The 12,617-nt window shown below is 44.6% G+C and overlaps 1 protein-coding gene across 4 annotated transcripts in view; it reads left to right on the forward strand.

Annotated features, from left to right (window-relative positions):
• Positions 1-12,617, forward strand: part of LOC106086545 (filaggrin) — a 36,523-nt gene that overhangs the window by 7,872 nt on the left and 16,034 nt on the right. For all 4 annotated transcript variants that reach the window (XM_059368320.1, XM_013251271.2, XM_059368318.1 and 1 more), the window contains exons 3-5: positions 4,093-4,267; positions 4,489-11,378; positions 11,454-11,558. In XM_059368320.1, coding sequence (XP_059224303.1) covers positions 4,093-4,267; positions 4,489-11,378; positions 11,454-11,558 — 7,170 coding nt within the window. The remainder of the gene's footprint in view (positions 1-4,092; positions 4,268-4,488; positions 11,379-11,453; positions 11,559-12,617) is intronic.

Consider the following 12,617-nt stretch of genomic DNA (forward strand, 5'->3'; position numbering starts at 1 on the left):
GTCGCGACAATCAACGGTATCGAGTGGAGAGTCTTAGTGAGAAGATGGGTGGCACCCGCTCTTGCTTAAATACTGAGTGCCTATGATATTCGATATGACAAGGCGAGTTATTGGCGCCTTTAAATAGCCATAGCTATCACATTCCCGCTTCTATCTTGTGAACTGAAAGGAGCTTGCTCATCTATTAGAGTTTTACTAGGATCGTCACTTCCAAATTCAAATGTGGCTACATAAACACGATCCTGCAGGCGGAGCATCATCATGTATTTCGAAGACTCCATAGCACAACAACTGCTTTGCGTGACATCACCGCACACATTTACCATGGCTTCAATCAGCACAGGCCATGTGATAGGACGGTCCTCCTGGCACTGGGCCTATCGAAAGCATTCGACATTGGTCAGCCATGCCAAATTATTTGGCATCGCCAACACGTTCCTCCAGCCAGGCCTGAAACGCTGGGTCGCGAATTATCAGTGTGGTCGCCAGACATTTGTGGATTTTAGGGATAAGAAGTTGAAGCACCGTAGAGTGAAACAAGGTGTTCCCCAAGGCGGGGTGATATCTCCAGTCATTGATGACATCTGCGATAGGTTGAACGTCTACCTCATTCTCTTACACATTCTTCTCACATGCCACAGCAATTTGCGATAATGTCAAAAGTAGAAACAAGGTCCTTAAGTCACATGCCAGCGGCACTTGGGGTGCTGAAAAAGAAACCTTGATGAGTGACCCAGTACAAAACAATTGTTCGGTCTGTGGTAAGTTATGCAGCGCCAGTGTGGTCTCGTAAGCTCTGTGACACGCAGTGGAATAATATTCAGATCTGTCAGAATGCCACCCTTCGAACTGATAAGGGCTGTCTCCTCAGTTTGGTGCTGTTATCACAGATACCATCCAAACCATCATCTTGTGAATAAGTATCCACAGCCCAGAAGGCTTAAGGTAGATCTACGTGATCTAGAACGTGAGGTGAAGAGAAAGAACCTCTGGATCAAACGGGTCTAGACAACATTCATGCAGACACGGTAGCAGATGCGGTAAATAGCTACCGGATGAATTCACTATTTAAAACAGCACTGTTACTTTTTAGATTGGAGCGGTGCTCTCTTCTCATGCAAAAATAACATACTAGTGATAGCAAAAATGAGAAATCGTGAGTAAATTGGCAATTTTGACAAACATAATGAAATACCAATGTTAAATGAAAACTGGCAAGTCATAAGGCAGGAACATGTAGAGTGATCGAAACTGCCTAGCCAGACCAGCCATTTTAGTCGCAGAGTTCCTGAATCTAGACACTCAACAGAATCAAGCAGACGAAAGAGAACACAACAAACTGCTACAACAACAACAAAACCCGGATTGATATCCGCACTCTCTTTTAAAGCTAACCTAAGTTTATGGGCCAATATGAAGACTGCAAGAAGAACAGATCAGAAGAGGTCGAAGATGTCTGGGGTATTTGATTTTAGGTACTTCAAAATCAAATAATGGTCAACAAATCTTGGGTTTGAAAGAGCTAGGGCCCAGAAAACATATTAGGACAAAACAAGTAAGAAAAAGCAAAATTCGTGTGGAGCCAGCTATATTATACCCTAGCGATTTAATATACTATTATTGAGCAAATGCAAGATCTTATTAAATGGAAGGCAAATATGGTAGCTATATTCAACCTATATCGAACCTAAATAGTGACAATCTCAATAAAAAAACCACTAATCTTTAATAATAATTACTTTATGTGATTTTGTGCACAGTCATCCTTCATCAAAACGACTACGATGAATGACTTTTCAGGGTTAATAAGGTTTTTGTTGTAGTTGTAACCACATTTTTATGTACCCTGTAGGTGAGCAAGCTCGTTCCGGTCCAATGGATCGATCGCCGCTGGAGCAGAGGAGCCAATAACTCGCCTTTTCATCAAGCATCATAGGCACTTAATATATGTAGTATTTGTGCAAGAGCCGGTGCTACCCGACCTTTCACTGAGACTCCGCTCGATACCTCTGATTGTTCGCGACTGCCGTTGCAGCTACTCCATATGCAGCATTCCACTTTCCGCAACCTGTGGACGCGCCCGGTAGCTCACAGCTAAGCTACTCGTGACAGCAAAGCACACCACACAGATCGGACCTCAAAGTTACAGCTTGTGTGGCTCACACAGCTATCCCGTGCCGGGAGGGTTAATAACAACATGAATATTATCGCCTTCTCTTACAGTTGTTGTAATTCATTCACAATGGTTAACAGCAGTGTTCAGTGTGGCGAAAGCTGCTGTTTTTAATAATAAGTCGCTTAAACAGTCTGGTTGGGGGTAAAACGTTGAATGTGAAAAATTTGTGGCGGACAAAAAAATACCACCTGTACCTTAATTGCAGGAATATATAGACTGCAACGAATCAAAAAGAGATCTAAGCCGATCAATATACTTAACAATCGTTATGGGTCCTCCTTATCATATAATGACTAACCGAACAATTGCAATGGCACATATGAGTTGCATAATGCTTGCTGGTCTAGTTCTTCACCAGGCTTCTCTTAGTAGGCATATGTTTACACTAGGCATCAGGTTCCACATTCTTCTTTCCCACCTATGATAATGGAGTTGATGCGTTCTTGCCTGCCTTCTTTGTCTTCACTATTAGTGAAAGTTTGGAAACCCAGGTTGCTTTCAGAGATGGTGTGAGCTTTGTAGGCTTGAATTTTCTACGTCCAGAGAGATGGTTTCATGTCGTAAGATAGACCTCCAGTTGAACTTAAAAAGCTTCTTTTCCTTAGTGGAAGTCGTTTTCAATTCTAGCGGAATATGTAAAGGTTTTTTTTTCTTGTAATTTTTTGTGTTTAGTTATCAGGGTACCTTCATTTGCCAATATTGCCTTATGAGCTCGATGTCTTCAGATCTCGATCGTTTGATAGCGACCTATTCGGTTTCCGAACTGTTTAAATAGTGGACTCGTCGAAGTTGTGTAATATCCTTTTACCCAGGTGACTTATATTTTAGTTTTTAACTAATTGTGATGATAATTGCGAGAGGAGCTTGAGAAAATCTAGAGAGTTTGGAAATTGTAATATGAATATAATCTCCGTATGTTCTGCCTATATATAAATTTTTTTCGCCCTATCGTCATAGAGTTGAAAGTGAGATGCCTGGTATCTCAATGAAATTGGTCAAAACTAGTCTATTCTGTTTGTCGCGCTAAATAGATACAAAGGAAAAGACTTTACACATTTAATAGAAATAGGATTCTGGGGTCATGCATCTATTAAACTGCAGGCTGAGAGTACTACCAAAAAGCGATCGAAGACAAATGTTCACAAATTTGAACATTTCAAGTTATTATATTTTTGAGCCTGTTGTTTGTTTAAACATTGGCGACAAGAAGGCACTCTTCCTTCCCGTGGTAAAGGGTGATTTTTTTGAGGTTAGGATTTTCATGCATTAGTATTTGACAGATCACGTGGGATTTCAGACATGGTGTCAAAGAGAAAGATGCTCAGTATGCTTTGACATTTCATCATGAATAGACTTACTAACGAGCAACGCTTGCAAATCATTGAATTTTATTACCAAAATCAGTGTTCAATTGGTCTGATTTACACTACCACTATAACCTAATCCAACTTAGTCCCAATAAAAAACATAATAAAAGAAGGTATTTATTGGGTTGACCAAAAAGTAATTGCGGATTTTTTAAAAGAAAGTAAATGCATTTTTAATAAAACTTAGAATAAACTTTAATCAAATATACTTTTTTTACACTTTTTCTAAAGCAAGCTAAAAGTAGCAGCTGATAACTGACAGAAGAAAGAATGCAATTAGAGAGTCACAAGCTGTGAAAAAATTTGTCAACGCGGACTATATGAAAAATCCGCAACTACTTTTTGGGCAACCGAATAATTTTTAGGGTTTTATGATCAATGAGCATTTTAAATTCCGAAAGTGTGTTGTCGCCATTAAATAAACTTTGTCAATTTTTCAAACATCAATTAATTATGCAATTAGTGTATGATTTTAATTGTTTATTAATTTTAATAATTGTTGTTTTATTTTTGTGTATATGTCATGGATATTGAATTGGGCTTTTATAGGGTGAAACGACAGAACCTTCAGCACAAAAAAACCAAGTGCCACGTAAACATGGAATGCAAAGTTTGGGCAAAGTGCCGTCCGCTCGGCGACCACCAGCTAATCTACCATCCTTGAAAGCTGAAACAACAAGTTCGCCAACTATTGCTAATAATAACTCAACAACTGGTCAAGAAGGTAAGCAGCCTTATTCATTACAAACTGTAATAGTTTAAGAGAAGCGAATCATATTACAACTCCATCTTCCAATTCATCCATTCAAGAGAATTCAAAAGGGAAGAAAAGTGTTTAGATCGTTTGTTATTTAAAAAAAAATTATATAAATTATTTTCTGTGTACACATCAAACATGCAAGTTATCGCTTAAATGTTTTTCCATTCCGCCCTTTGTTATACCAGGAGGCGTACAAACACCAACGTCTGGTCCTACCAACCCATTAAAGAATACCACAACAACCAAAAGCGGCAGCAATACCAACAATAACATAACAGCAAATAACAGTAATAGCCACAGCAGCAATAACAGTAGCAGCAGCAATCCTCTTAGCAGTAACAATAACAGCAACAACAACAGCAGTGTTAGCGGCGTAGGAGGAAACAACAGTAGCACTGTAATTGGCGGTGTTGGTATCAAATTAGTAAATAACTCAACATCCCTTGGTAAGAGTGGTGGCGGCGGAAGCGGAGGCGGCGGCGGAGGTAACCAATCTCATCACCACCACAATCAACAAAAACCAATAACATGGTCTGCTGTGACGACAGGAAACGACAACCAACGAGGTGGCAAACCGACAGCCACAGTACCACCACTCTACCAGAGTCCACAGTTTCAGCACGAATTTCCGACATTAGATGGCACAGTTGGCGGCGCCGGAAACGGTGGCAATGTCAATGCGAATCGCAGAGGTGGCAACGGCGGAGAACGAGATCGAGATCGAGGCGAGAAGGATCACCATCATCATTCACAGCATCATCATCAACAACAGCAGCAGCAACATCATCACCATCAACAGCAGCACCATCATCACTCGAATTCGAATCATCAGAATTATCGTCACCATCACCAGCGTGGTGGTGGAGAGTATCACCATGGCGAACGAGGAGATGGTGGCGGCGGTCGTCATCATCACCAACAACGCAACGATGCATACAATTACAGAGATGGCAACGAAGGAGACGGCGCCAGTCGTGGACTTGGTGGTGGCAATGGGGAAATGTCTCGCGATATGAACGAAGTGAGTTTAAGGCCTCAAACAAATGCCGCCGCTTGGTTGGAACAGCAGGAAAAGAATGCCAAGGGTGCGGCAGCAGAAAGCCAATCGAACCATCAGGGCCAGGGCCCCCAGACTGGAGCTGGTAGCAATTCAAGCGCTGCAGTCCCACTACCAATTTTGTCATTAATGCCGTCTTTTATGCAGCGCGGTGTCCCTCTGCCATCCGGTGGAGGTGGTGGTTCAAGTGGTAGTGGTGGCGGCAGTGGCAGTGGCGGCGGCGTAACATCCAACTCCAGTGGACGCTCACAAACTCCACCCAATTATCAAAACGGTCTTACTAAAGATTCTTCTTCGTCATCTATAAATGTAAGGCCTCAACCTCGCGGAAATGCACAAGATTATCATCGTTCGAATTCATCAACGGGAAATAGTTTCCGCCAAGCAACCTCTCTTCCCAAACGACCACCTTTACTAAATACTCCTCCCCCGGCTAACGGCAACAACAATGGCCATCGCAAAGAAAAGGAATACATCGTTGAACCCGAAGTGGCGCAGATGCAAAGACCAATTATCCGCGAGGAGGATTTGGAACGGCTAAATGCTATCGCTAACGACGACAGCTGGACTAAGCAAGAAGAAATCGATTACAAACTCACCTTCTCGGACGATGAAACTCCCGAAGAGACACCAACACAGGAGCGCGAGAGACCAGTATTCAACAAAAATAACAGCGGTAATCACAATGATCAACGCAAGAACTCGAACGCGAGTGGCACATCGTCTACAACCGGAGCTGGAAATTGGCAAAGAAAGGACCGTGATAGCTCTGAAAGAGAAAAATCATCGGGTGGAGCAGAGCATATTGAAGATACGCGCCATCAAAACGGCCACCGTTCTGTTGGCGGAACGGGAAGCATTACTTTGGATGCGAGCGTTTATGAAAGAGTTAAATTACGCAAGGAAGAAGAAGAGCGCCGTGATATGGAAAGAAAATTGGCAGCTGCAAGGAAAAAGCAAGAACTCGAGATGAAAATCAATAGCAAAAAATCGGGTGGTGACGGCGGGTTTGAACAATCACAAGGTAACAGTCTGCAAGGAGTTTCTACATCGTCTACAACAGGATCAGTCGATGATAATAACCAACAGACAAGAAGAAGCGGGGGCGGAGGAGGTTATGAGCGCTCGAATACTACCGAAAGAGATCGTGGAAGTGTTGGCAGCGGCAGTCGCGATGGCGGGCGTGTAGGATATGAATCACGTGACATGAGAGCGACAGGAGAGTATTCTCGAATGGGAAATAGCGGCAGTGGCAACCATAGCGCCATTACGTCATCAACAAATGCAGTCATTAGCAATTCTGCCACAGTATCAAGTGCTCCAGCCGGTTCCAAGACAGTTTTCTCGGCCCATTTTCAATCGAATTTGCCTCCCCGTTTCCTGCGTCAGCAACAAATGGGAGGTGGCTCCAGTGGGCCAGCAACTGTTAATGTGAGTGTGGGTAGTAGCAGCGGTGTTGCTGCACCAGTTAGCCGCTCATTGTCAAATACCGCCGGTTCTGGATTAGAAAAATCGTCATCTTCTTCCTCGAATTATGAAAATTCTCGTTACATGCAAAAAGGTTCAGGTCCTCAACGAAGTGGTGGGGGAGGAGGTTCACGCGGAGAGTATCGCGACAGTTACATGAGGAGTGGTGGTAGTGGCGGATATAGGTCACGTAATGATAGCGACAGAGATGACGACAGGTACCACGGACGAGGTGGTGGAGGTGGAAACAGAGATGATTATAGTCGCGGCATGACAACCGGCCCCAATCAACTGTCTCGCAGCATCTCTGACACTTCCCAACGCAAGACGAGCGTTTCTTCGAACGACGAATCCATTAAACTAAGCTATGGGGGAGATTCAACGAACTTTGGTAGCGGTGTGGTATCTTCCTGGGCGGAAGAAACTGAAATTGAACTTAAGAGGCAGAGAGACGAGAGTTTCTCTTCATCGCATAGTCATGAGTCTATACCGATTAAAATTTTACAAAGGCCACATACACAAAAAAGTGTCTCGGAGGAGGAAGGGCCATGTCCCCAATCAATCCATCATCAGAAACAGCACAGAATTAGCGAGAGCAGTGACCAGCAATCTTCGGGTTCGTTTGCTCCAACACAAATCCTCCGACGTTCGGAATCTATAGAACACAATAAAATGGCTTCATCATCTTCATTGGGCCATTCGGCAGATATACAAAATACAAAATTAAATGAAGGTAAAAAAGAGGAGGAATTGGAAGAAGATTTTAATGCTACAGATCCCTCAGTGGCGGACTCACAAAAACATAACGAGTCTCTCAACTCGCTTTCACCTTCCACGACAGCTACCGGCAATGAGTCCGATTCTCATAAACAACAAGAATCAGAGCAGCGCGGAGGATCAGTCTCAGCACCCCAACCGCAAAGGGAAAAACGTCCCAGTCCCCGAAGTGGAGGCAGTAGTTCTGGTGGAGGGGGTGGTCGCGATCGAGATCGTGATCGCGATATGCGTGTTTCACACAGTCGTAGCTTTGGCGCCAGCGGTAGTTCCTATCGTGGCAGTCGCGACGGCGGTTGGAATCAACGCGGAAACAATTCTAGGGGTGGTCGTTATCAAAACTCTGATGATCACTACATGGACCACGAGGACGACGATATGATGGATGATGGAAGTTATAACAGTAGCAGGCGTTCTGAACGCAGTCCTAAAGTACCCCGAAAGGACGGTGGTGGACGTGGAATGGGAAGCGATCGAATCGATCGTGGAGACCGTGGTCAAGGCAGTGGTCGTGGTGGCAATTCAGATCGCGATGATCGCGGCTTTGCACCCCGAGGAGAGCCTTCGCGACGTGGACGAGGTGGTGGTGGCAATGTAGGCGACAGAAGCATAACATCATCTACCTATAGACGCAGTGATGGTCGTTCTTCAACAAGCGGACAGCGCCAATATGGTCGTCAGAGTTACCAAGACGATCACAAGGATATGAAACGCACTTCTGAATCTTCGGAAACAAACATTTCGGATTTGGATAAAACGAAGCAAAATCAAATGGCACTGAGTGCTGGTTTGTCCAAAGTGAAAGATAAAGAGATTGAACGCTCTACTACTCAATCGTCCACTTCAACATCCTCCTCTAACCAAGCGAATAAGCAAACTGTCCCATCCCAACAACAGCAACAATTGAAAAAGCCCAATGAAGGCGAAAAGAAAACCTCTTTATCAACCACACCATCGAAGCAGCAGCAACAGCAGCCACATACACGGAAAGAAAGTGTTTCCAGTACGAAAACGGATGACGAAGTCGTCAGAACAAGCAATACGAACCTGGAACGCGAAAAGAAATCGGCTTCCAAGGAGAAAGACATTCCTAGCTCCGTGGCTGGTGCGGCTAATTCAAATTCAGCGTCAACAAGAAGCACAAATACTGCAGCTGGAAGTTCTGCAACTGTAAGCGCTGGAACGCAACCTAAGAAGCAGCAAGACCTATCAATGACAACACTGCCAACAGCTGTTACACAGCAAGGATCCACCGGTACTACGGTTAATAAACCACCAGTCCAACCGGCCGGATTGACACAACAGCACCAACAATCGACCATAAACAAAACTCCATCTTCATTGGGAGTTCTTAAACCAACAGGATCTTCAGCGAGCATTGCCTCCTCAATCGGCTCGAACACATCTTCACAACAAAAGTCTGCACAGGATGTGCAGAAGACCACAGGCAAATCGGATACTCAAACCATCAATGTTAGTCCCAATGTGTCTGGGGGTCAAAAATTAGACAGCGATAAAAACAAACTGGTATCCCTGGGTTCACTTAGCAGCGGAGTAGACGGAAAATCAAACACAGCTGCTCTGTTGATAGATGGCGCTCCGGTCAACACCATTATATTCGAAAATACCCATTACAAACAGCAGGTACAGGCCGCCCAAATGAAACGTTCCTCTGAATCTTTAGTGGTCCCATCGTCCGTGGTTTCGGGTGTGAACGTTTCTGTATCCGGTGTTGATACTCTTACAAATGCTCTGTCGCAAATGACGTTTGGTGGAAGTAATGCAAAGCAATCGGTTGATCCAACGACTAATCAAACGGAATATGAGAAAGAAATGAAACTTGGATTTTCATTTGGGGATGCGACGGAATCTTATACAACAGCAACTAAAGGTATGGCCCCAAGTGCAGGAGATGCCGATGTTGTGGTGGTGAAACAAAGTAACGCCACCAATCAGCTTCAGCAGCAGCAGCATCATCAACAACAACAGCAGCAGCAACAGCAACAGCAGCAACAACAGCAACAGCAGCAACAACAGCAATTGCAACAACTGCAACAGCAACAACAGCCTGCCCCAGGCAATGTGCAACAACAACAACAACAAACGCCCCAACACCAACAACAGCAACAACAACAATCTCAACAAGCTCAAAATGTGAACACTACTAATGATCTGAATATTAAAATTGCCAGTGTTAAAAAAGTCTGGGATATGGCAGCAGATGCTCCAACTACAGTACAACAATTGCATCTCCAGCAACAACAACAGCAGCAAATAGAACCCGTCGATACCAGTGGTCACATGACGGCAGCATCATTTGTGGCTGCTGTTGCAGCCTCACAGCAACAACAGCATATGCCACATTATGCCGTAACTGCTGTGCACATGCAGCAACATCATGCTCTGTCATCGCCCGGAGCCGGAGTACCCTCTGCCTTTGGTGCCCATGCGTCGCCTTTCGATGCGGCACAGCTGGAACAGCAATTTGGTCCTGCTGCCGCGGGCATTGTAGTTGGAGCCAATGATGATAACTCTGTGGTGGGTTATTCAAGTCCCCAACAACAACAGGTGGCTGCTGTGCAACAACAACAGCAGCAGCAACAGCAGGCATTAAAGCATAATTCGGATGTGGTAAAGCAACAGCAGCAGCAAGTATCAGCGGCGGCGAAGCAGATGCAACAACACCATACCTCGTCAATGGGTATGTCACCACCGCCAAACATGCAGCAGCAGCAACAACAGCATCAACAGCAGCAACAACAGCAGCAGCAACAGCAGCAACAATCGGCAGCTCAACAGCAAATGCATGCACCACAGCCTTTCTACCAAGCGTCGCCGCAGTTCCCAGGTATCCCGAGTCCACCAGCGGCAACAGTAGTCTTTAATTCATCGCAGATGCCTCCACCGCCCTCACAAGGTGGTCTCTATGCACCATTCCATTCGATCGACCATTCAAACCGATCACAATTTTCAGCTGCCGCCGCTCATAGTTTTCCCGGACACTATGGCGCTGCCGCAGCTGCTGCTGGTCCCTTCAATCCCTATCCCATGCAAACACCACCGAATATGGGCACAGGTCCAACACCGGAAATGTATTCCAACCTAACTTCACAATTCCGTATGGGTGGTGGACCTTCGCCGTTCGGTAATCCAAATTCCCAACAACTGAACAATCCCAATGCAGCGGCAGTAGCTATCATCTCCTCGAATTCCAATTCAATGATGTCGACAGTAGGTTCGGTTAAACCTCCGCCCACATCTCAACAATTAGGCACAATAGGATCCAAGGGTGCCGGCGGTGGGGGACCATTTGCTACGGCCCAACAATATATGAACTTATATACGGCCGGTCCACCGCAACATCAGGGTGGTCCGCCAGGACCACCTCCCGGCCATCAGCTACAATCGAATAGTTACTATTCGAATCCAGCAGGTGGACCCAGTGGTCCAGCGACGTTTTACGGAGGTCCACCGCCACAAGGCGCTGGTGCGGGAGCTCAAAGTTATGGCCTAGCAGCAGCTGCTGCCGCCGCCGCAAGTCTATACGGGCATACAGGTCATCAAGGCGGCCCACCAGGCTCCAATGGTCCACCTGGACCTCCACAGGGCCCTCCCGGTCCTCAATCACAACACACAATGAGCAATTTCAACACACAATTTATGAATTCACAGCTGCTGACGGCGACGGCAATCAATCAGTTTCGTGGCGGACATACACCGCAGCAGGCGGCGGCTTATATAAAATCAAGCCAGCAGCAAGCCCATATGCAAGATTCGGTAAGTTAAGAAAGTTTTTTTCTGAAACAACTGGAGAAAACCTTATGTTTGGTAATCTTTTGCATTATGATATAGATTGGCCGCCAACTGAAGAGTCCCTTGGGAGCAGATGGTAGTCTGAATTTGGTGAAACACGCTCAATCGCAACCCAGTCCGCCACATCTGAAGAATTATGGAAGCGTAAGTACTAAAACATTTTCAAACTAAAATTTTTATAACATTTCCCTACCAAATGTGACGTTATCATTTAACCCTCCGGGGGGTAAGATGGCCCCTGGGGATCTTTTTCATTGATGTCTAAAAATTAAAAAAAAATTGCGTTTTCATATAAAATTTTATACCTTGTACTTCGGCAACGGCAACGGATGACGCAACCGTCGGAGGGTTAAATTTTGACATTATGTAAATTCAAATCGGTTACTGAATTAAAAATGGTGATGAATAAACTCGAAAGAGGTAACAATCTTGATACGATGTAAAGTATTAATTCCTCAACTAACTGCGGTGGGCTAATGTCTTTGCCAGGCTGCCTTCAGTCAATCCAACGACGATGATGACAAGGCCAGCGCAACCTTAGGGCGTCTCGTTTTAGGCAGTAGGACATCGGGTTATTATTTCCAGTACTATGTCCAAACTGACCTGATGGAAGTGGTATCTATACTCTACCATACAAGTATCTACCTATGGTCAACGTTTTATGTGACCGCGTGCTTATCGACTTTCTAAGGTTTATTATAACAAATATAAGGACGGAGTCTCGATGGCACCTAGGAGCCCCACCGAGTGTTATACAATTTCGCCAAGTTCTTTCTGCAGTACAATGGGAATATGGTGCCTTGGACATCTTTTCGTGGACACTCATTAAGCAAAGTTGGAAAAAATAGAACAAAATACGTATTCCATCTGTCCGTTTGTGACAAACGGAGGATTACGAGGAAAAAAAATCCGCTCATTTGTATCTCATATTGAGTGAAACTTAAAGAAGCTGAACACGGGATTTAAGCTCACCCAGGTTACGTACGTTAAATAAAGGGTGATTTTTTTGAGGTTAGGATTTTCATGCATTAGTATTTGACAGATCACGTGGGATTTCAGACATGGTGTCAAAGAGAAAGATGCTCAGTATGCTTTGACATTTCATCATGAATAGACTTACTAACGAGCAACGCTTGCAAATCATTGAATTTTATTACCAAAATCAGTGTTCGGTTCGAAATGTGTTCATTCACCGTTCAGCGA

The sequence above is a fragment of the Stomoxys calcitrans genome, chromosome 4, assembly GCF_963082655.1.
Source record: "Stomoxys calcitrans chromosome 4, idStoCalc2.1, whole genome shotgun sequence".
In the NCBI taxonomy this organism is placed as follows: Eukaryota; Metazoa; Arthropoda; class Insecta; order Diptera; family Muscidae; genus Stomoxys; species Stomoxys calcitrans.